Source organism: Amblyomma mixtum, chromosome 1, assembly GCF_055824585.1.
Source record: "Amblyomma mixtum isolate Tamu chromosome 1, ASM5582458v1, whole genome shotgun sequence".
Classification (NCBI taxonomy): Eukaryota; Metazoa; Arthropoda; class Arachnida; order Ixodida; family Ixodidae; genus Amblyomma; species Amblyomma mixtum.
The window spans coordinates 10,398,590-10,423,341 of record NC_143012.1 but is presented as its reverse complement, the minus strand read 5'-3'; the positions used below and the strand labels follow the sequence as shown (position 1 = coordinate 10,423,341).

General features: G+C 46.9%; 2 protein-coding genes and 1 long non-coding RNA gene across 9 annotated transcripts in view; 1 reads left to right on the top strand and 2 right to left on the bottom strand.

Moving 5' to 3' along the window:
• The window catches only part of LOC149365433 (putative peptidoglycan muropeptide transporter SLC46), a 70,347-nt gene extending 62,281 nt beyond the window's left edge, over positions 1-8,066 (bottom strand). The window contains exon 1 of one of the 4 annotated variants that reach the window (XM_089542546.1): positions 7,821-8,066. In XM_089542546.1, coding sequence (XP_089398672.1) covers positions 7,821-8,003 — 183 coding nt within the window. In that variant the 5' untranslated portion in view covers positions 8,004-8,066. The other 3 variants (XM_089542557.1, XM_089542574.1, XM_089542565.1) reach the window with 3 other exon arrangements.
• On the top strand, positions 6,602-13,634 carry LOC149365432 (uncharacterized). The gene is made up of 2 exons (XR_016282762.1): positions 6,602-6,783; positions 12,532-13,634. It is a non-coding gene; the product is annotated as an uncharacterized LOC149365432 (long non-coding RNA).
• Positions 13,635-21,704: 8,070 nt separating this feature from the next.
• The window catches only part of LOC149365431 (putative peptidoglycan muropeptide transporter SLC46), a 32,427-nt gene continuing 29,379 nt past the window's right edge, over positions 21,705-24,752 (bottom strand). For all 4 annotated transcript variants that reach the window (XM_089542524.1, XM_089542532.1, XM_089542529.1 and 1 more), the window contains exon 6: positions 21,705-23,076. In XM_089542524.1, the coding sequence (XP_089398650.1) occupies positions 22,992-23,076 (85 nt within the window). In that variant the 3' untranslated portion in view covers positions 21,705-22,991. The remainder of the gene's footprint in view (positions 23,077-24,752) is intronic.

Sequence of the window (24,752 nt, the reverse complement as noted above, 5' to 3'; positions counted from 1 at the left end):
AGAAAGTATTCGTTCTTCCGCGTACAAAAAGTAGAGCCCAGAACTTTCTGAGTTGGTTATATTAACTCTATGTTCTGTAGGTATGCGGCCAAGGGAGAGTGAGGTGCTTTTGGGTGTGGCCTTGCATCCCGCTTCCTTTTAGCACCACAAGCTCGAGAAAAAAAGAAAAGCATAAATCCTTTCGAAATACAGCCCAAGCAAGAAAAAAAGGAAAGAAAGAAATCAAGTTCGTCCAGGTAGTCCAGGTACTAAGAAAAAAGTGGGCGCACGAACACAGAAAAGCGAGAAGTTGGTGGTGCAGTGTAGTAGCGACAAAATAATTTGTCGCCAGGTGGAGCAACGTCGCACTAGTAAAATTTTAGCGCCAAATTCAAATCCTCGCAGAACATACATACACAACTTTTAGAGCCTGTAAAACGCAAAGACTAGGTTCGATATGGATAAAAAATTGCGGCTTAACAATCAAGAAAGAAAAAGGGAGGAAATGTTGCGGACGAAATTTTGATATTTGGCTTAGTTTTTTCCCGAGATGACATGAAAGTTCGACATATCTAAAAGCACCATTTTTCTGGAACTTTGCGTCTAATTGGTAAAAAGATGAAACTTAAACAATAAAATCTGTCCGCAACATTTCCTCTATTCACTAAAGAAGAAAACGCTGCCACAAACCTCATGAAAATCGAGCCATGTTTAGACACGGTACAGCTTCTGAAAGTTCCCATGTATTTCCTATGGACACTGCCACTGGTGAACCCTCTTAAAAGGCGACGTCAGAGAAACTGGAGGCCGCCGGAAATCAACAACAAAAGAACGAAACAAAGCAGCTAAGACGGAAGGCAGAAGGAATGAGGCATGCAACAAAGGTTAAGCGTGTGTGGCATGAACGGAAGTGAAGTGAGCGGCGCTATCAATCCTGCCGCGAGTTTTCCAAGACCGACGGGGTTCGCTAGAACATCCGGAAAAATCAAATATAATGAGCAAAGTAACTCTACTTGGCCTCCCAATTACATACAGCACACGGAGGAAACGTTCGAGCGCGTTCTAGGACTTGTATCTCCTCCGCGCGATCACGTGCACCACCCAGATCAGCGGCACGCCTCAGCACAGACAACAGCGAGCGCTGCGAGCGCTTTCCCCGGATCGGAATGCGACTGCTGTATGGTCGCCGGGAAGCGCACGAGGTAAAAGTCCCCACGCGAACATACGCCCAGCGAAACTCGAGGCAGCAAGACGAACATATACAACACTGGCGCGAAGTTCTGCTACGTTTGTTAGTATACACGCTCAAAGCCGCCAGCATGCGGCATTGTCACTTTCGTTTTTGACGCCAGTGGCGACAAGACTCCTCTAGCAAGATTGTACACATTTATGTGTACTTCCACGATGTTCAAGAGTATCGCGTGCTTTCCGTACCTCATCTCGAAAGCTCGACGCCGTTAAATTGTGTGCGGCCGCCGCCGCGGTGGCTCAGTGGTTATGGTGCTCGGCTGCTGACCCGAAAGACGCGGGTTCGATCCCGACCGCGACGGCTGAATTTCGATGAAGGCGAAATTCTAGAGGCCCGTGTACTGTGCAATGTCAGTGCACGTTAAAGAACCCCAGGTGGTCGAAACTTCCGGAGCCCTCCACTACGGCGTCTCTCATTATTATATGGGACATTTAACCCCCATAAACTAAACCAAATTGTGTGCCGCCGGCAGCGGCTGTCATTCTGCTCTAGACGACCGCCGAGCAGGCTCGTTGCAACTACCGCTGACGAGTTCAGTTCTTGGTAAGCCCAGTAAAGAGTTTCTTAGTGCCACATTAGTCTTCTGGTCAGTTTATTTATTTATTCACAGCGCCCGAATGCATTATTGCAGGAGGGGCATACAACGACATCAAGCACTATAAGTGCTATAGTCAGGTGATGAGACATTCAAACAGCACACGGAACAGCCATAAGATACAGCAAAATCAGGCACACACACGCGTACATTAATGATACAAAGTTAAGATTAAGTTATTGAATGAATAAAAGCACGAAACGCTTCAACAGATGTGCAGTCAACGACGTTTTTGGGGAGTTTGTTCCAAACTGATATGCCATGCGGAAAGAAAGAGTTCTGATAAACGTTTGTTCGACATATGATTTCACGCACCTTAAAAGCATGATCACAACGTGCAGATACAAAATGTGGCTGCTGAACATAGAGTTTTGTCAATCCCGGTTTTGGTGAAATAGATGCGATAGAACAATTCTAGTTTACTGTGCATGCACCTATTACTGAAAAGTTACCAGTCAAGAGATTCCTTTATTGCTGAAACAATGTGTCGAAAGTCGTAATCATTGGCGACAAAACGGGCTGCGCGGTTCTGTACGCGTTGTCGCCACCAAGTGGCGATCAGAAGAAAGATAAAACACACCATCAAATACCAGAGGCGAGCACCTTGGGGCGTTCGTTATCAGGTTTTGATGCGTTCAATGCTGAAATCCGAAATCGGCGATACGTCACTGCTTAAACCTGGCACCGGCTCACACAGCATGAGAATGGAAACACCAGTTTTTGCGGGCGCTGGGAATGAAAAGGCGCTCACCGCCTCCGCATCATGCAGACTCGTTCGGGGATGTGATGCGAAGGGACTTTTGATATACGCTTCCTCGGACTTCTCATAGCGCGGTGAAAGACACCCGCTGACAATCGGTCCTGTATGATGCGGTGATTCGAATTATACGCGCGCGAAATTGCAGCCGTATACCATTTAAAGCTTGCTGAATGTCGTTTCAACTGAGCTTTATTGAAACCGGTTTTTCAATTCGGCCTCAAATTCACATTAAAAGCTCCAATGTACAAAGAAACCGCCAGCTTGGTTGTTGTAAGCGGTGCCGCGGTAAGCGCGAACGAAAAAAGAAAGCGAGCTACATATCAGTTGCAACTATTTCGGTCATAAATTTACTCCATGAGACGCGTGATGGCGCCGGTGAAAGGAGAATCAAGCCTATGTTCGAAATTTAGCAGCATTTCTTTTTTTTTTTGCATTCGCGTTCGTTGTGTTCGTTTTGATTAAAGTGGGAAGAGTCACCGAAGCAAAACTGGGAGAAACGCGCACACATCGCGGTCTAGCTGAGCGAAATGGGATTAGTTTCCGCCGGCAATCTATTTCGTCCCACTATGGGTAAATATGATACAGTGATCATCTCCGTGCCTAAGGCGGCGGCATCCGACCAACAAGCTCATGCACGGGTTCGATTCGTTTCGTACTTTGGCTCACCAGTAGAGCAATGTCACCAAAAAAGCATCCATTTGTGGCAACATGTAGCAGACCTATTGCAATGGCGCAGTTTTGCGTCGTAGGCGCAGCATTACCGCGCTTCACAATTCCATCATTTGTAATTTTGATTTAAATACATATTCCGCCACATATCTACTCAAGTATGCGTCATAAGAAGTTGTTGCATGATTCTGAAGGCGTACAGACCCATAGAACGAAGCACGCAAAAACGGAAAGAGCTCACAGAGAACTGTTTAACGTATACGACTGCAATTTTGTGCGTGCGTGCGTGCGTGCGTGCACGTGTAACTTGGTGCAACTCGCAAAGGACCGCTCTTCCGTGGTGACAGACTGTCTGGGCGAGCGAGATAACGTACACGAGCCGTTCTATTGATCACTCTCTATCTAGAGTGGTTCCCTGGCAGAATTTTGCTCGTTGGTTGCTCACGCGCTGAACAAACTTGTTTCCGTGCATAAGAGCCCAAGTTCGTGAAATAGGCGTAACTGGTTAATGTAGCTCTCACGGTCACGTGGGAACAATCGCCGTCAGGCGTAAGCCGCGTGTTGCTTTAGGCAGCATGCAGAACATACGCGCGAAGTTGTACGGCGATAGCGATTTGAGGCATGCGCTCTCACTCGCTCCCCCAGACAGCCTACCACGCCGGAAGCGCAGACTTGTCTTCTGCGGTACTTCTGTCGAAAAAGCCGTGTCCAACACAGATGCGCGTGCGAACAGGCCGGCACGATATGAAGGGTTCCTGGCGCATATCTCGACAACAGACGCGCGCCGTCAGATAGCGCTGACATGCAGTTCCGCCTCACCGTTTCCGCGTTCTCTCCACGTATGCCCACGCCTGTTCATAGGAATACCTAGACTCGAGAAACAAATTTTCATTAACCCGGACAATCTGAACACTTGCTCAGGTCTGAAGACGATAAACGAACTGAACGACTTCCAGACAACGCTCTAAGCAAGCTGAGAGAAAAAAACCATGAAATGAGACAAATACAACAGCCTTTGTGCCCATCACTCCCTCGCAGAGCCCAACAAACTGAAGACAGAAGTGGCAAATGACCCTCATTTCAAACCCTCCAGCATTGCTGTGGCGTCGATCCGAATATAGTCATACCTAATGCAGCAGAAACGCTGAAGTTGGCTGCATAACAAGCGACTCGGGAGAGAATGCAAGCAAGAGAAAGCGCTTAATTACGTCCGGGTGGCAGTCAAGGCCATAGCTAACGCGTTCCGCCTGTCTCGCTGGTGTAAGGCAGCACCGCTGAGTTAGGTTACGTTAGATCTTTTTTTTTTTTTGTCGTTACGTTAGATCACGTGCTCTTCGGTCGAAGGAGGATCAACTACACTGCCGCCTCACACTACAAGGCTTGATACTACGGTAGATGCTGGTGCTATGGTAGAATTTTAGACCAGTGCACAGTACTTAAGACGTTGAGCGATACATGCGCGTGTAAACGAGAATTAAATAATCGCGAACTTTAAGTTAATGCTGTCGCGAAAAGTGCAAGGCACGAACAACCAGCCAACAGTTTGCCGTCGGCAAACTGGATTTCACAGCAAGCACTTTGATCAGATAGCTGAGAATTCTTTCACACAAGTGTCAGTCATTCATTTGCTAAAGGTGATATGCGGAAACTCCCGCGCGCACTGCGATCGCGGTGCGCGTTGAAGAACCGGATGTGATCGAAACTGATTCGAAGCCCTTGACTACGGCGTCTTAAGTAGCCCAGGTTCCGCTCCGGAGCGTGAAACCCAATGTGACAGTCACACTAAGTGTGCTTTGGGCACCACTAACAACTGTCGGCCGCCCAATCGTTTTAACTAACTTCCCGACTCTAACCAAAACTGACCTGTCACAAATCCGCTCAGCAGGCGTTCCTCCGGGATGCCAGATGGCGGCACGTCTTGCTGACTTTAAAACACCGCCCTCCAGTCTCGAGAATAATGCGAGTCAGCGTTGCATGTATAGCAAACCAAAGCGCGCCCTCTCCACACAGTGGCTGCTGCTTGCGTAAAGAAACGTGAACCTTGCCCGCACTGTCACGCGCCTTTCCACGGTTGCGATACACTCCGCGCTTGTGCTTTAAATAAACGCGCCAGGTTTCAGAGAACTGTCTTCTATTCACAAAGTGACGAGCACGCCACCGCGAAAGTAGCAGCGCCTTTCGGTCGAAGATTATGACGAACTTACGTCTGACAAGACGGGAATCACAGCAGCCGAAGTGCTCGTATCCTCGTGGTCTTTTCACTTCTCCACTGAACGGAAAGTGGATCTTGCGTCTGCTCCAGCGCACGCAGCACAAAGAGTGATACCCCTTTCTGACTCATCTGCTTCCGTGTGTTGCGTCAAGCGCAACTTGAAGGGGTCTCAATCACACGCTTCCGTCCAAGAAACAACCGCGCGTCACCCTTTTGTAGCGCGAGACAAGGGAAACAGCCAGCAGATGGTGAGCCTACCTTAAGTGGGGCCTTCGCTTGAGCGCCGATCGATACGAAAGCTTGTTGCCAAGCGAGAACCAGCTGACGACGACGCTTCTCCACATGACCTTATCCCCCAGTAACGCCTCTAAAATTACCGTTTAGCAAACAGTGCGATAAGGATAGGAGAGACTCTAGCGATACGAGGCGCGAGACCACAACAACGCCTTCTTCACAGGGAAAGAGACATTCCGCAGGAAATCTTTCACTTGTCCGCAAAAGCCCGTAATGTTTACTTCTCGACGAGCGGACGGCTAGGTCCCAACGGCAGCACGCAGACGATGACAGCAGTTTTGAGGTACAACATGTTATTTTTAGCGAATCAGCAGTTCGCACAGTATGTTCCGCACTTCTAAAGAATGCTCCGACTTCACACTGCAGCAGTTTATCCTTGAGTTTATCCTTGACAGAATTAAGGAAAACTAATAAATATGCATAGGAGGCGGCCATCTTCGCTACCTGCCTCATAGTTGCTTGATGGGCTTCTACACTTCGCTGTTTGATGCAAAATAGTATATAAACGAATTCACAACGCACATACTGACAAAAATTGCATTTAAATAGTTTTTCAGCTTATTTGTGACATTATTTTTGTGATCAAAACTACTTATTCACGTTTTTAAAACTAAGAATTTGGAAGTAACATTTTTTTCACAAAGCTTGGTATACAGGTGAACTTCTCCATAATATAATACAGTGAGGCTAAATACAAATTATTGTGTTGAAAAAATACATAATTTAGAACAATACGAGACACGATGGCGGCGACGACCGACGACGGCTAACGTGACGGCTGATGGCGGCTAACCACTGGCTAACGTTGGCTTTAAAGCGCGTTTGTTTGTTTTTGTACCCTGACTCCTGCCGACAGTTGTTTTGCTACACCTCTCATTCGTGCTGTGTTGAGATTAGTGCGGCCAGCTTCTGCCTTGTGTGATATAGAGGCAGTTACGAATAGTAAAGGTTACCAAGCTCTGCTCTACGATGCATTAACTAAACGCGCACACCGGCTTTACGATCTCCAGACTGAACTTACGCAGGTGAGAAGTCGGTGCTGTCGGGGTGACATTTGAATACTTGCCAAGTGAAAAATCTGCTTTGCGCTGTAGTCTGGGGCGCGCAGTCTGTTTCTAATTTCTTTCATACTGAAGCAAAAATTTGAAATCACAGTTCAGTCGGCGGTAGCTTTCGTGTGTGACATCATCTTTGCGGGCAGTGTACTCTGTTTCAACCACCTGTTATGCACTGCAGACGGAGGCTAGACATCGTTTTCAGCTAGAGTCACAAAAAAATCTGAACCGGTGCTACTTGTTACATAGCTTTAACCGCAAGCTTCAATGTATTTCGATAAAACGTAGCACTTACGAAACGCCACAGTCTGAAGGCTCTGCGTGACGGCATGGCGAGTGGCATAGCTCTTGTAATAACTAGGCAGTCGACTTCAAGGGCCTGCAATGACCTCTCAGCATTTCTGCCTGGTAGTAAACACGCCCCCGTGGAACGGCAATTGTTATATGTGCTTTTTGTTTGTTCTCAAGCTTCGAGGAAGCCGTCGGCGTCAGACGTTCGCCGCATCGTTAGGACGAGCGCAGCGATTGCCTCAGCGACAGTCATAAGGAACTCGCTAATATACGTCGCAGTTGTTCTTCACAGTAATATTATTCGTGAACGTGAGCTGTTTTCACACGTACGGAACGTAGGGCGCTTGCGTACCTTAAACTTCTGAGCTCTCCATGCGCCCACAGCACCAACCCAACTGCTCGCCGAGTACATAGAATGAAACCGCTAAAGCTCTTCGACTCAGTTTTGCGAAAGTTTTCGTTGCTGTATCGTGATGCTAAACCATTGCGTCGTCCGATTCGTGCGCTTCAACGCCTCTGACGTCATTGTTTACTTTTGCCCTTTCAGAGTCCGAGTGATTAGCTCACTGAAGAAGAGTTGGTACCTATGTGCTGTCTCAGCGCACTTTTTCTCGGTGGGCATTCAAGTCGCGAAGACGTGCTAATCTTTGTGGCTAATCACATATATTTTCAACCTTTAAACAAGCCGAAATGTGTGCATAACAAAGTAGACTTACCAACTGAGCTCGGAGAGTGCTTGCAAAAGACCACGACAGGGCAGACAGAGATGGTTCCGTTCGAAAATGAAAGTTGGCACCGCAGACCACACCTAGCCTGCTTGCAACCTGACGAAGTCGCGAGCGTTTGTGAGGCCCTGCCGGGTACCACTCTGTTTTGGCCAAACTCCGCCGTCTCCTCATGTAACACGGGGGGATCGCAGCAGAGTTTCCTGGCAGTCTTTATACAAACGTCATATCATGTTATGGTGCGACGTGCCTGGTTGAGCCCACACATGTGATAGTGGGCCTTCGGACAATTCCTAGTCACAACTGAAAGCACCTGGCGGCTCCAAGTGCAAAATGAACGTTACAGCAGCAGATCCAGATTTCAGAGGTAATACCCGAAGAATTATTTGCACCTTTTAATGCTGAATGGTGACGGAGACCAGCTGGTGTGAGGTCTGTTTTTCTGCTATATCCGCCTACTTATCCATGGTGAACATGGCTGTGCAAAACAGGTGGCCCGGAACCGTCGACAGAACGAAAAACTCGTTGCATTCATCCATTCTTTTGTTTCAATTGCATTGATTTTTTTTTCGCTTGTGCACGTGGGTGCATATATATCAACTGAGGACGATGTGTTGCACCTGTGCTTTGAAAGCAGAGAGCGCGACATCAGCGTCATTTCATACTTTTTTAGTATAACTGTGTTGTGGCCTCGTGACACATTGTTCATGTGCTATTTGCAATGCCTGGCACGTCCAAACCTTTCTCATATGCATATGCATATGAAAATACAAAGAGAAAGAAAGAAGTAGAGCCGTAACCTCATCGTAAACTCATAGTAACCATGACTTGACATCATTGTACTAATCAGAGCACTTGTTTCCAACCACATACACATTTCAAAGAAGTGGGGCTTAGTTAACTGACTGCACCAGCGGTGCCCACCTGATTTTCTTTCTTGTATCATGCACCGAGCTATGAAATTGTGGACAATAAATTGCTGTTTGGTATCTTTTTACAGTACAGGTCAGTCGTTTCAAACTTGCTTTGGTTGCCCGGAAGTATAGTTAATTTACAACTTCCCACGACACGCACTGTGCTGTAGCATAATCTAACCAAACTCTGATAACTCGATTCATCATGCTAAAGTACAGTGCAAGGTACTGAAAAACTGTTTCAGCTTTAAAGGGATACAGACACAAGGTTTTTGGGTGCCCGTTTTTTTTGCCTTGAAAGATGCTTACAGGCATAGTAATAACGAAAACCAGTGCATTGTGTTAATAAATACAATTTTGTTTGGTCACAGTACTGATCATGTTGGCATCGCCAACAAGCACTGGTTGTTCCCGAAAACAATCAGTATGTTCAATGAAGTTGCAGTAATTCAGGGAAGGGCACCTTGACATTACTCGATGTCAGAGGAAATGCCGAGCTTCTCCTTAGACAACATTCAAAATCATATTAAATTATGTTCCACTCAACACCTGCAACTGAAACTTGCTAAAAGGCATCTCCTTGCACCTATGAAACAAGTAATATTGATGGTTTGCTTGTGTTTGAAATTTTATTTAAGTTTATTTTTCATGACAAAGAAATCATGGCTGCGACACAATCCGCTAGCATGAATAGTGGGTATGCTCCAGTCCATTCCAACGGACAAGACAGTTGGTTCTATGCCCAGGCTGAACTCACAAAAGACTGCTAGTTTGTTTAAATCTTTTTAGGTATGAAAACACAGGAAAAGCACCACTACCAGCTGTCTCATTTGTTGAAAATCCACGCTCATTAGTGGGCTTTTTTGCCAAAATCCTGATTCTAAGCTCGTACCAACTGGCAGAACTAGTGATAAGTATCAGTTGTTCTTTATGGAGAGGACCATGTGCTCATATTCTGCCATTAAAGGCACCAGCTGTCATCACAGGTGAGTGCTCTCGAGTGTGGCCTTTATGATCCTTGCAGCTTATTTCCACAGTGCTGGGAAGTGTTTTTTTTTTTTGAACTCGTAAAAGTGTGTACACTTGCACTGTTCAACATCTGCTTTCACAACGTGCTCACCTGCTAATCAGCCAATTGTTTAAATTGCAGTGAAATTCAAGAACTTCTTGTTGAGTTCTGGCAGTTACCATTAAGGGGGGACGAGGGTCTTAAAACTAACTTTTTTATTTATGGCTAGAATCTCATGAAATGTTGCACACAGATACGTTTGTCTCTTCCGATTCCAAATATGTAATCATAATTGAGCGAGTGGTCTTGGATCTTGCAAAGTCTAGAGTGTGATTAGGTAATTTCTTACGCAGCTTTAATGAACTTTCTCATTGCATTTTGTTGCGTTTATTTAAATGAATTGATAGCCAGAGAGTTCCCATACCCGATGACATTCTTACTTTTTTCTCTCAAGGCATGTCATCCTGATATGCTATGTTGAGAGTAAAAGGTCGCAGTATTTGACACTGCAGCTCGTTAAGCTAATTGTAAATTGCTATTTATATGTGGTCTAAACGAAAAAAGTAAGAATGTCATTGGGTATGGAATTTGCTGGCTATAAATTCATGTAATTAAAAGCAACAAAATGCAATGAGAAAGTTCATTAAAACTGCATAAGAAATTACCTAATTACACTCTAGAATTTAAGATAACTCTTGATCTAAGACCATCAGCTCAGTTATGACTACATACTTGGAATCAGAAGAGAAAAACACATCTGCGTGCAAAATTTCATGACATTCTATCCTCAAATAAAAAGGTCAGTTTTAAGACCCTCGTCCCCCCTTAAGCAAAGTTTTTGGTTAGTTTTATGTGCTGTATCGGTGAATTCCTGTATGTTATTATCTCTTTTATTCTTGATGCTTCATCCAGAGTACAAAGTGTGTACAAAGAAAAAAAGGACTGTAAAGCTTGCTCTGAATGCCTTATTACAGCTGCACCGATTAAACTCCACTCTTGGACTGTCCCAAGATCAAGGATTATGTCTATAGGGAAAAGGTGCTCATCGTTCCTTAGTTGTTTGTAAAATAATCTGCACTCGCAGTGTTTGAAGATAATCACTTCGTTCTTTCAACACCGTCTTATTTTCATTCATTGCATTCGAATTGTGGCTGCTGTAGAGAACAAAGGATCGAAATGAGAATGACACAGAAATACTGCATACTTGCATCATTTGTTCTGCCTGTATTAGTGAATATACACAGTATTTTATATTAAACAAATATTCACTATCCTGATATTTATAAATGTGCGGGCAGTTACCAGCTGCTATGTTTTTGTGTTGACTCCACATTGTATTGAAAGTAAGAAGCTTGGTTTCATGCAGGAGTGTGCAGACAAAGGCTGTTGGTGCACATTGGTGTATTTGTTACACAGATTACTTTTATTACGTATTGCATCTTTAATGTGTTTGCATTTAATCACTATGGTAATTGTTCTACATAGATCAGCGTAAGTACTGCGTGAGATACCTAAAGCGAAAGCTTAGAGGTGCTCCAAGTAAGCTCAAACTTCTTGCGTACCCCACATTTGTTAGATCAGAATTATAGTATGCTTCACCCTTATCGGATTCCTTCATTACGAAAGACATTTACCATATTTATGTGGTCCAAAGGAAAGCAGTTGTGTTTATTTAGAACAGGTACAAGAGGCTAGGTTAACCTAAAACACTAATGAAAACCAACAAAATCCCAGCACTTGAAGTAAATTGACAAATGTCCCGTTTATTGTTTCTGCATAACCTTTTTGACCTTAACGTACCTCATCCCCAAATTCTCAAGCAGTTATCAAGATGAACGCACCAGTCTGGAAGCCATTTGCTTGAACCAATTTTTGCAAGGACTGAGGCATTCAAGCACAGTTTTTTCCTGTTCACAGTTAGAGTGACTGAGTATTGCACCTTTTTGCTTGTAATATTGATTCCACTCTTGTGAACTGCCTTTTCTTGTGCCATACTATGTTTACGTGATTTCTACAGCCCCTCCCCCTGCATAGGTCATAAATGTCTGCAGTATTCCGAAATAAAATACATTTGTTTGGAAGGAATGGAACTTCTATATTTTGCTGCTTATTGCTGCTGTAATCTCGACTCCTTTTTCTGATTTGTTTTTAATGTTTTGATGAGTTTTGCCATTCATGTACTGTGGTGGATTTCTGTCATCAGTTCTGACCTTGCGTTTGGAAGTTCACGTCATACTGATGATAAATCTCACTGAGATGTGCTGCCACCTCCTAGGACTTACAAGAAATGTTATAAAAATTCTCATGCTACCTTTGCTATGAAGAAAACTGATTTTGCTCTTCAGCATGTCGTGTGATTCACAGTGATGTGCCTTCATGCTTTCACTTGATCGTAACGGAGGTGCATGAAAGTTTATTTTTCTCTTTACTGGCACTGTCATTCATTACTGGCGCTGGTTTGTTCTTTAGCGATGCTAATGGGATACCATTGCTGTCCTGGTTTACAGAGTTTCCAGACCTCTGTATTTACAGAGGCTCTTTTAGCTAGCCCGGGCAAATCTTCTACAGAAATATAAGCACGGTGCCTTGTAGGAACTGCGCGGGCACTGTCTTGTAAACGTTACGTTGCAGCATAGAAACTTCCTGCTCTCGTGTTCCCTTTGTATTGCTGGCACCAGAACGCCGTGACACTTCACGCCGTGACACTTAGAGGCTCTTATATCTCGTTAACATGCAAACATCTATATAGAAGCTCTCCTAATATATATTTTTACTGCAGAGCTTTGGCAACAACATCTGAATGTGCCGGCGAGCCAGTCAGACGTACAACGGAGCAAGCGGGATGGTTCCGGGCACGCCGATCCTCCTTGAACTATTTCGGGGCGCCGCCTCAGCGTGATGTCGATTTCGTGAAAATCGCGAATAGATTCATGGCCTTCGTGAATGGGAGTAAACTCGGCTGCCATGACAGACAAGGAGTATAAAAGCTGAGCGCCTTGACAGTAACACGACCCGAGTACTTCCTGTGGACAACTGTTTCGCCAGAAACCAACTTTTTCACTTCATACCACAGTTATAGCTCTATGGCCTGCACTCCTCGTGCTCCGGGTCGGGCGTCTGAGTGGATGGTTGGAAAATAGGAGCGTCCCGCTTGAAGCGGGCTGGTGGCAGTTACCACATGCTCGCCTTTTTTTTATTTAACTGCGTTATAAAGTGGTCTTAAAATTCGCCATTTTCTTCAAATAAGTTTTCAGTCCTACACTTCTAACCTTGTGTCACGTCTGCTTTTGAGCCACCAATCTTCTAGTCGCTTTTTGCTAACTACCACCGCATATTTATTTACATGACCATTGTTATCTCTAAACCCCACGGAGGGCCTCAGGGAGAATGACTGTACCTGCATCGACATCCGGATGGATACCATCACATTGGAGTATGAGGCTCATCCTAGCGATCGCGCCGCGAATCACCACGCTAGAATGCCTGTTGCCTGGTGCAAACTGTTATCTTTGCCGCAGGCATATAGAAGAGAGAGTAGAAAAAACTAGGAAAACGTAGGTACAAGAAACCAAACACCCGTCATATAGCAATCGTGCGCGCCGAAGCGACGATGATGTCTTCGCGCCAGCCATTGCACCAATAGCTCAAAGGTTTCACTGCATTGATTGCTTTTTCTTCTCTTGACACTGCTTTTGCTACGAATGATCTTCTTTTTGTTAAGATGGTAGCGGTGCTTTATACGTAATCAGTTAGACGCGTTATTCGTGGGGTTGCGTACCTTCGTGTTGCCGACTGTGTTCCAAGCGATCATGCGATGTGTCACGTGCCGGAGTTTGGTGTTATAAATATGCCTCTTTTCTGTCAAATAAACAGTTGATAGTGTGCGCATGTGTCGTGGTCTTTCTTGTGCCGTGTCAGTTGCATGCTGTTTTCCTGCATCATGCAGCAACTCGCCAAAAACATTATTCTGTTTCCTTCTAAACGTGGTCTCGTTTTTCGTGTTCCACTCCATGTTCTCCCCTCTGTTATTGAGACAGGTACTAGAAGTTCCTATTAACAGCCATCGCTGTAAAGCACTAGGTATTATGGTGTCCCGAGCCTCGTCGCCGCTGTCAGCCGGTGTAAATGAGCCAGACAATAAATAAAAAAATGACCCTGGTTTAGCTCTGGTTATACCGGGTAAATTACGTTAGCAATGGTGCGCGCGTTCTTCTGACGATTCTTCGGCGCGTTGCCTTCGCCTGGTAGATTGCGGCGTTCCTGAGCAGTCAGGTGTTGAGATTCATCGCCGACCGATGACGTGGAACCACTCTGCGAGGTAGAACGTTGTCGCCCAGCTGCATCCTTAGCACGACGCTTAGTAAGACGTTCTTCACGCTGTTCCGGAGTCTCTTGTGCACGTTGTTGCTTTCTCGCTTCTTCATGTTGCTGCCACTTCTCCTTAGAGGACTGCATAGCAAAGCATTCACGCCAAGGCAAGCGCGCATTTATAGGCGCTTTACAGCGCGGGAGCATGGGCGCCGCCATATTTGGTCACCTGACCATTCCGCCACGCTGCCAGGGAGTCCACAGAACGCCATCGCCCGTTCGGCTGTACGCCTTGCTCGTCGGTAAATTGGTTTTTGAGGAACGGAAATGTACCTTTCGCGCATATCTCGGTGGACACCTGAACCTCGCCGTAACGTGAAGGGAAGATGGGAGTGAACGAAGACACCGTATTCACTAGACGCGCCTTTATTCATTCCAAACCATCGAGTTAGCATGGCGGAGTGGTTAGCGTGCACGTCTCGCATTCCGGAGACCGTGGTTCGATTCACCAACTCGACCAGTTTCCTACTCGGCGTTATTTATTTATGTGGTCTGACTAGAAATTAGGCTAATTGCTTCACCGATATCATTCGAATGCCATCGATGTACTGCGCGCCAATGCTGCTAACGCTGGCTTCGAAGACCAGAAGTGGCGGATCTCCTAGTGGCGCCATCTGCCGTAGACAGAACAAACCAGGGTGTCGAACCGGTATTTTTTCGGGTTCGGTTCGGGTTCGGGTTCACGCCTTTCGGGTTCAGTTCCGGGTTCGGCTCCAGAGGGCCATTCCGTTCCGGTTCGAACCGGTTCGGACAGTCTCGAACCGGTTCAAACGGGTTCAAATGGGTTCAGGACAAAAAAAAAAATTAGAAAGCAGATGGGTTTCAGTGATATGCGTTTTCTCTTTTCTTGCACATCGCTATACAAAATAAAAAATGCAAAGATTTGTTTACGAGAACACAAAACTGGGCTAGTTGGTAACGCTTGCTTAGGCAGCGCTGTAAACAGGACATACGGAAGTCTCGAGACGACACAGACGCTGACTAACAACTGGTTATATTACATTCTCGGAAAAGTATATGAAGGCGCAGGACACAGTGAACAATCCAAAAAACAGAAGAACAAAGATTAAAACTAAAAAAAACATACTACGCATGCACATCGCAGTCGAGTCATGACATCTTTTTCAATGAAATTCGAAGACTATATTCCATAGTAGACGGCACTCCCCTATCTCCTGGACCTTTTAGCGGCCTTAGTATTTTTGGCTGTTGTAAGAAGAATTAACTTGCAACGAACACCAGATATAATGAATAGAACCTGCGGGACCGTCAGGTTCGCTATAAGTGGGCTTGACTTAGTTTTAATCGGCCACAAAAACCTTTTTCACCCTTCAGACATGGACCTTACATGTTAAGACGTACCTTCGCGCCAAAGGGGCGTTTGTGCCGTGGTCAGTTCATTTCTACCTGTGCGAGCAACGAGAAACAATTTCAGCAATAAAATGATATTTTTGTCATGATGCTGTATTCTTTTGGGACATACTTAAGCAGTCTGTTAAAAAACCCATTGGCATCATACATTTCATTATAACACTTATGTCTGCGATGAAAAACTCTGGAATTCCGTGCGAACTCTTCGTGTTCATAGGACGCAGAACCGCCGCGTTCCACGAGGTCACTGTTCAGACAACAGTGCACATTAACGCAGGAGGAATATGCTGCGTAAGTTCAACCTCCTGACTGGTTCCCCTTTCATGGCGTGTGCACCGTCTGGAATTTTCACGTGCTGGCGGAGGCAGGGAGTTATGGTGGCATGAGGTCTTATGCCGAGATCGCTGAATTCGAAGCGGTCAAGTAAGGCATGAGGAGGGTCAGAGATGTTCCAAATATTCCATGCAACAACTATAAAAAGAAGCCTACAAGATAGCCGAATAGCCTAAAGCATCTGTAAACAGAGTTTTCTGTTGCGCCGCCATTAGTACGAATCTCGCTCGGAGTCAGAGGTAAAAGAGTATGCTTTCCCAAAAATAACCGCGCTGCGTGCGTGCAGCCTCCGTCCTTGATGCACACTCCGGTGGGCGCACATCAGGGCATTCACTGGTAAAAATGCACCTTCAAAAACTTTCACCCCCCCCCCCCCCCAGTTGAGTTTGCGGGCCGCCGGGCAGCGGGCGATCTCCATATCCCCCCCCCCCCGGGGCGCCGCCGACTTGGTCCTTATCTTAAGATGTTTTAGGCGGCGTGGCTCTTAAACAGACAGAGAAAACGCTCTGATTGGTTGTAAGAAGCCCATCTCTCATTGGTCACTAAGTTGGTCCCCAGAATGCTGGGGAAACTTATTTAAGGAGGCGTTTTGGCGCCAAAGGGGGAGACTGGGGCAGGGACTCTTGGTGGAGAGTCGGAATCGCGAGACGGACAGGGTCTAGCTTTGAGCTGGCCACGTTCCGAAAGACGAGGAGCCGCTACGTGTAGCGCGAGTTCAGTCGGCCAGGCAGGACAGGGTTTCGTAGGGGCGAGCTCTGGCCTGGCGCTCCCGATCGTCCTGAATGCTAGCGACCACCCTGGTCGATGTGTATATGTGTAAATAGTTGTAAATAAACCCAGCTGGTACATATCTGCAAAGAAGTTCGTCTACATCTCATCTCCCTCCTGCAACGTGTCGCGCCCAAACGGACCCCCATCTCCACCACCACAAAAGAGGAAGACCTGAACCCGAGTTCAACTCCCCCCCCCCCCCCCCAATCACCCACCTGTACCCGATATAGCCGAGGCAGATTGTTGTGAATGCTCAACGTATTCAATCGCCCAAGCGTTCTAAGAAAAAAAAAAACACTAACAATCATTAGCCTGTCGCGTCAGACACTAAGAACGGAAAATATGACTGCGAAAAGTAGATATAAGTCGCCAGACAGAGAATACAAGATCGAGCAGTGCGAGGACAGCGGATGGAGCCGCGCGCTGGCGACTGGCAGCAATTCTTAGGAGCAGAACGGTTTGGTTTGGTTTATTGGGGTTTAACGTCCCAAAGCAACTGAGGCTATGAGAGACGCCGTAGTGAAGGGCTCCGGAAATTTTGACCACCTGGGGTTCTTTAACGTGCACTGACATCGCACAGCACACGGGCCTCTAGAATTTCGCCTCCATCGAAATTCGGCCGCCACGGCCGGGATCGAACCCGCGTCTTTCGGGTCAGCAGCCGAGCGCCGTAACCGCTGAGCCACCGCGGCGGGGTAGGAGGAGAACGATTTCAGCGAATCGGCATAACGAAATCACTTCATCGTAGTTACATTGCATCGCAGTAGCATCTTTTTGGGCGTAATGACTATCGCATGCCAGCGAGCACATGTATTTCCACATTGCCCTTTTGTGTAATCGGTATTTAATTTTTTCCTTATTAGTACATCTCCACCGTTGAGAACCCGCCTTTCGTTGCTTATTTCCGTCGCGCGCTAACAAGAATATGCAGATTCAAAAAGAAAAACAAGAACCTGCACCAATTTATACATCCTTCTTTTGGTAATACTAGTAGCAATATCTCAGGATTAAATGTCGAGTAGACATGGGGCTATATGACAGACGGTGTAGTGGAGGGCTCCAGATTAACGGAGACCAGCTGGGGATTTTCGACGTGCGACAGAGCACGCTGGTTTCTGTATTTTTGGAATCAGCAGCCGAGCTCCACAGCCATTGAGCCATTTTTTTTATTGCCCGACAGGCCCATCGTGAGGGGTTTTATTTACAACTTGCTGTCTAAGACAAAGAGCGCCATAAAAGTAAATATTGGACTGCCCACTGCGGTTGCTCAGTGGTTAGGGCGCTCGGTTACTTATTCGGTGTACCCGGGTTCTAACTCGGCCCCGGAGGGCCCGTTTCGATGGAGGTGAAACGCAAAAGGCGCCGTGTGCTGCGCGATGTCAGTGCACGTTAAAGGGCAGCTGCGCCACTTTTTGAGAATTTCGCGATAGTCGAGGATTCAAATCTATATAGGCTGTACGTAAAGCATGCTAAGTTTTTTGCACTACCATTTAAAATAGTGGCGTAATCTACGATTATATTTTACACTTCTCCTCAAAGAAACAAGGAGTGCGGGGAAGTTCAGTGTGATGTCCCGGAAGGTATGATTTCAAATTACTGCTGCCGTCAGCCACGCCCTGCCGTGCCTCGTTGGACGGTTCCAAAAAACGTTCGGCGGGCTTTGACTTCGGTTCCGTTGGTTTTTTTCCTTCAAAGCACGCGTTTATGCGTTGGAAATGTACGGATACTTCCTTTGACGTCATCATGCGTCCCCTACTTAGCGTTGTGCGCTGCGGAGAAGCTGAAGGCCGTCACAATTTTAATTGGTGGTTACGTCACCGTTTCAAATGCTAGGCCAACAGGACTTCGCATACTTTACCTGGAAGTTTCACACATTCGACCCTTTTAAGCTCGTCGTTTTCTAAAACCTATGCAGTTGCCCTTTAAGGATCCCCAGCTGGTAGAAATTATTCCGGAGCCCATGCCTACTGCGCCTGTTTCTCTTTTTTCTTTCCCTCCCACCTTCCTCCCTCTCTTACGGCGCGGTTCAGGTGTCCATCAAGAAGTGAGACAGGCTGCGCCATTTCCTCTCGTCAAAAACCACCATCACAACATTGTTGGGTCCTCGCGCTAATATTTCGTCTATTTTTGGGAAATGACGCAAAGAAAAGGAAGGCATTCTCAATCGGTACTAAAATGACTATAGACACCCAATTTTTTTTGGGTGTTTTCTCCTTTCAAATGACGCCATAGATATTAGAATACATGTATCACCATGTGGTATTCGCCTACTGCCACTAAATAATTTAGAAAATAATTTTTTCTCCCATGCTGTTTCGGCTTCATCAGCCGAATGATGGCTTTGACGCGAGCTCAACATTAGGTCACGTGAGGCACGGGAAAACTAATACAAACGCTGATACGTTGTTTCGACTCACTGTAGCACTTATATCAGCCAACTTCAAGACCTATAATTACTACGAACGAGGTATCAGCAGTTAAATTGCCGTTTTATAGCACCTCACGCGACCTAATTTCCACTACACGTCACAGCCATCGTTATGTTTGTGAAACCGAAACGGGGTCAAGAAGAAATTCAAACATAAATTATTTATTATGTGTTGGTGAATACCACGTGGTGGTCCACGTGGTGGTCCACGCAAGCAAAAGTTTGGCGTCTAAGTACTTTACTAAGTTAGAACAGTCCTAACATTTTGATGAAAGATTTGCGCAAATATGTTAAAGGGAGGAGTTATAACTCAAGACTTCACATAAACCTGACGTACAAGTGTTTAGAATTGGGGCAGTACATTACAGAAGCGTCAATTAGGCTTCTTCCCAGGCACCAGACCTCCAGTAAGTTTGCTGTCGCATATACTGGGTACCATTTTCGCACTTCCCAGCGCAGACAGCTACGAGTGGGTAAATCTATGCGATAGATCATCTCATTTTGTCGGAAAACAATACGTATGCCGGGATGCAAAAAAAGTGGGGCTGAATCGGGTCCCGAACCGGTTCGGAACGGTTCCTTTGAATCGTTCCGGTTCGGGTTCAGTTCCAAGATGGCGAAAAAAATATCGGTTCGGTTCGGTTCCGGTTCCGGGCGAAAATTCGGGTTCGGTTCCGGTTTCGGGTTCGGGTTCAGTTCCGGTTCGACACCCTGGAACAAACTGCTCGGCGCCGCTGCCGCGCGGCGCGCCGACGGCGCTGCCATCTGGTGGAGCGCGGCTGAAGCAACGCTGTTCAAGGTCATCCGTCCCTACCGACCCGGGCTACGCGACGAGGCGAAACCTACAGTAGGGTTGCTAACCAGTAATACACACTGCCGTTACTGAGATTCTAACCTGCGGCTGCGCGAACAGATCATTTTCACTGCCCACTGCACGAGAACTCTACGCTATCGCCGCAGCTGTGCATCGTCATCTTCAAAATACTGCTATCGGACTAATACGCACATTCCCGCTCGCTGTGCTTTCCGCATCGTCGTCCGTTATCAACTGATACTACCATCGAACTAATATCGTCGTCAGGCTTACCGACGACCCAGCACAGTAAAACAATGAGCCTACAAAGCCTGAGACACCGACAGAGCTGAGCTGAAATTTCGCATTAGGGAAAGTCTTAATCGTCCTTAGAATTTTTTTCTTTTCAATGTTCGTCTCACAAAGGACTTTCACAATTTGGTGCTGTTTTTCCTTGACATTTACCTTATGGTAACAGCCGACGCCTCGTAATAGGTTTGGTTTGGTTTATGGGGTTTAACGTCCCAAAGCGACTAAGGGTATGAGAGACGCCGTAGTGGAGGGCTCCGGAAATTTCGACCACCTGGGGTTCTTTAACGTGCACTCACATCGACGGGCCTCTAGAATTTCTCCTCCAAAGAAATTCAACCGCCGCGGCCCGGATCGAACCCGCGTCCTTCGGGTCAGCAGCCGAGTACCATAATTAAAACGCCAGAATAAAGGCCACTACTGTAGCTTCTCTTGCTCTTGGTACCATGTACGCATCGTATGTCCACTTAGAGCTGAGTGCACAGCCAGCGCGGATTTAAAGTTCAACGCAAATGCATCACCAGTAGCGCGTCCAGTAGTGCTGCTTGATGTGCGCTGTCGAGGGCTCGGTGTGCGTTTAACATACTACGGCAGTGGAAAAACCATCGGGCTTTATTGTGGCTTTTGTTCGAAAATTGCAGTAAACTTGAGGATATAAACAGTCCTAGCCCAAGCTTTTCAAAATACGACCATTTTACATCTTCATATTACACTTGATCGACGCCCATTATGCCGTACTTTAATGCGGCAGCATCTAGTCTGTCGTACGCGTTACAAAAAAATTCCGGGTTCTCCTTAAAGAAATTACCAGGGGAAACGGAAGCGCTGGTCAGTCCCTCACACAAAGCTTACCAAAGAGGCGGCGGTAGATTAGAGAAGGCTACAGACAGACACCTACCCACACTTACATAAACTCCACAAGATGTATACCCTAACAATACACCGATGGATGCCCGCCGTGCAAGGACAGACCGACACTCATACACGTAACACGAGTAACGCGGGCGGAGTTAGATCCAAAAATAAACCCGAGTGTGACGCAATGGGAGCAACCAGGTGCGGCATCCTGTAACAAGGGTCGACCACAACGCCTAGCCAACACCTCTAAAGATGACGAAATAAGTTTTACAAGTCAAAGACCACCATGGAAGGTGGCAACCTGCTCACCGTTGCCAGATTCAATGCAGTCGCCATCTGCTCACCGTGGCGCTGCGAATGATTATTACGGGAGCTGAGGAAGAGCAACCCAGGTCTCGCAAGCCCCAGCTGTGCCTGTGTTTGAAACAGCCAACTGCTAGGGCAGTGGAGCATTGCTTAACAGCTGCGCCACAGCGCCAGTAGAAGTGTGACTCCCGGGATCTATGAATGGGATTCAGAGGGCCGTGACCACCAGTGAACCAATCGAATCATGGTTGAAATTGTGGGGACCCCCAGAATTTGGAAGTTGGCCCCAATTGCTATTGCATTTTCTTGTTTAAGAATGCGGTTAAGAAGCCCCCCCCCCCCCCCCCCTTAATTTTTTCTCTCGCATTTTACCTACGATCTTTCAAAAGTGGTCTCTGTGATCAAAACGCGGTACTCTATCGAAGCAGGTCAACTTATATTTGTCAGTGTCCATTTACACACCACATACCATTTACTACCCGCTCTACGGGCGGAATTTTGCAGACGCAGCCGCTGATTGGCTGTCGCCAACTCTATATCTGTGCGAAATCCACCAGCTTTAGCGGGGCGGTGTGGGCATGCGTTGGGCTGTGCTTCGACGAAGAGATGGCACCCGTCTTCCCCCAGTGAGCGGTGGAACGGCAAACGCGAGCACGCTGCACGTCTTGTTCCTGCTATTTAACAAAGAGTTTGGAACACCTTTGCATGATGCACTACACTGGATACGGTCTGGAAGAATGAAAGCCTAGCCTGCTTCACACTTGTGCGGGGTCAACATGAACTCCGAGGTAAAGCTGCAAGCAGGCAATGATTATATATTCGTCGCCGCAGGCACGATCCGTTGGTCCGACTTGGTCGTATTCTTAAGTGGCACACTGGTCGTGGCACTGACCCGAACTGATTTCAAAGCGCAGGGTTCCCTGATGTCTTGAAGCGTAGACTAGCAGCACGTAGTGGAGCGGACCAAGAGTGTCCCTGCGAGGGCACTGCGCTTTAAGGTCCCTCCTGAAGGCCCTCGGCAGTGAGTGGCTGCGCTCGCAGTCTGGAAGCAGTGGTCGGTGCTGGTGGATAAGGGTCAGCACAAGTGGATGAGTTTGATTCCTGGTCACGTCGTTTCAATCGCCCTTGACCGCCTGCCTGGTCTGGATTTTCTTGCACTGAGCACTGGACCGTAGCAATAGCCCGCATTTCTTTGTGGGGCTAGAATAGCTTGCTCCCAGCTAGCACTTTCGGATTCGGCCACTGTTTTTGACTGCTGACGTGCTGCCAGGTCCTTACCACTACGATCACACACCTTTGCCAAATGACTCCACCGTCGCCACCAAGCAAAATGCCTCTATCATTAAGAGGCACCGATCACTTTCAGGTCATCACCGTACGGGTTCGAGACGCAGCACTCTGATTCGTAGAATAAAATTTGAACAAGAACGAACGAGCTGCGGTGAGTTCGCTTTCTTTGATCAGTCTAATTGAGACCAGTCGGCGCGCACCGGCGACGCGAGAAGATTCATTCTGCACTCGATGCCGACGTCGATCACTTGAAGGGACTAAGTCGGGCAGGTGCACAAGTTCGTCGCTGTCCTGCGCACCCTCGGTCATCCGGTAGGCTGTGTCCTGAACGTCATATATGATACATGTGTCGTCGGGTGCCTCCAGGTAAAATGAGTTAATCCAGAGTTTTGCTGATGTGGTTCGACTGTCTTCAGTCGTTGATCGGTCCAGAGGAGACCTCCGTTTTAGACATGTCCTCGTATTTTATGCTGTATCTGTGCAGCTTGGTCACGTATCTGCGAGGGAACAAAAAGAAGTGCGGTACGTTGAAAAAAGTGACATTAGTCCTTTGTGCGTACGGAGTGCCCCCTAGAGGCGTCGCCCTTCAGCCACTGACTCACTGCTTCTCGTCGCGTGCGGCTCCTGTTTGTCTTTCCTCCTCGCTGCTGCTCCTTACATCTTATCGCGCTACCTCAACACCCTCTGAACCACCTGAGCTTCGTCCGGAATATCTGCGGACGCTTGATGCTGAGAGCCACGACCACTACAGGCTGGAAACCTTCACCTTAGAGCTAGCGCTCTGAAAGCCGCACTCAATGGTGATGACGTAATTCTCGTGGAGAGAGGACGGGGGGTATAGGACCATGACTGTAAAGTACTTAAATTCTGGATGCATGTCCTCACGCGAAAATCCGTTATAAAGGTCGTAGGTGTGCCGCCAATTCCTTTTTTTTTTTGTAAGTTGCTCAGCGCAGAACGTTATTTGAACCTCATTTGCTAACTATACGCATCTACTCCCCCTCATTTATCCCCAACTGCAAGTGCCTCTTGAGACTTTGCACTGCTGTAAGTCATGACGCGAAAACAAATTTTCCGCGTTTTGGGAAGTAGGCGGATATCTAACCGATATCTGGCTCGTCGAGGCAGCTTCAAGGATTTAAAAAAAAACATACCTAGAGCACCACGCAAAAGTCGTTACTGTAAATGGGTTACGCGGCCAGGCGGACACGGTGAGATGAATTGTTATCGTAACCGAAGTAATTTACTGAAATTAATTAATTCACCTTTTATTCACTGAAGTTAGCGTGCATGTGGCATTCAAGTACTGTTCTATTTTGTAGCTTTAGTAATGCACCTGTGCCCTCAGATATGCACGTCTAAAATTTCAGCCAAAACCGTGTAATCACGCATGCACTCAGCATGAGGCTCCTGTGACGCAGCTGTTAGGTATGGCGCTCCGCATGACAAGAAGGTGCAATCCGCCTTTTTCACAAGGCCGCTCCGCGCATGCGCGCCTCTTCTCCTCCAGCTCCACTGGTAGAAAATAGCACCACTCGCTCCTAATGCGCTCTTTACAGTCTCTGTTAGTGACAGGCGCGTGCGACAGATGGGGGCATCTGTCAAGCACACAAACACCTGCATCTCCCATGTGCGTTTGTTTTTACTCAGTAGAAGACGAATTTTCGCCTCTCCAGAGGGCGCCGTATCTTGTGAAAAAGGCGGATTGCAGGCGACGGTGATAACTTTTAACCTTTCGTTCTTAGCCAGCGATACCGAAGAATAACTGTGCCGACGACCTCTGTGTAATGCTCTCGGTAGATTTTTTAAATCTTGAAGCTTAATTTTGAACGTCCTGTACAATATACAGACTAATTTTTCGAGCCAGCACCTTAGTCCTGTGCATTGCCTTCGTGTCCGCTTCCTGATGGCATGTCACCTTAGTCAGTAATGGGCTAAGTTTATTTTGGCACTGTGCAATTCGCAAGGTCACAATTAGGCTGCATTTATTTATTTATGGATGCATGAAATGAGAGCGATGAAGAATTTTTCGCTAACATTACCTTCCATTTACTTTTGACGACCCCACCTGTGCATACTTTTTATTTAGGACTTCTAAGGTACAAAAGTAATCAGCCGTTGGTTTCAAGCTTCCCTGTTATTTATACTCAACGCGGAGCATGTGTGTGTGGGA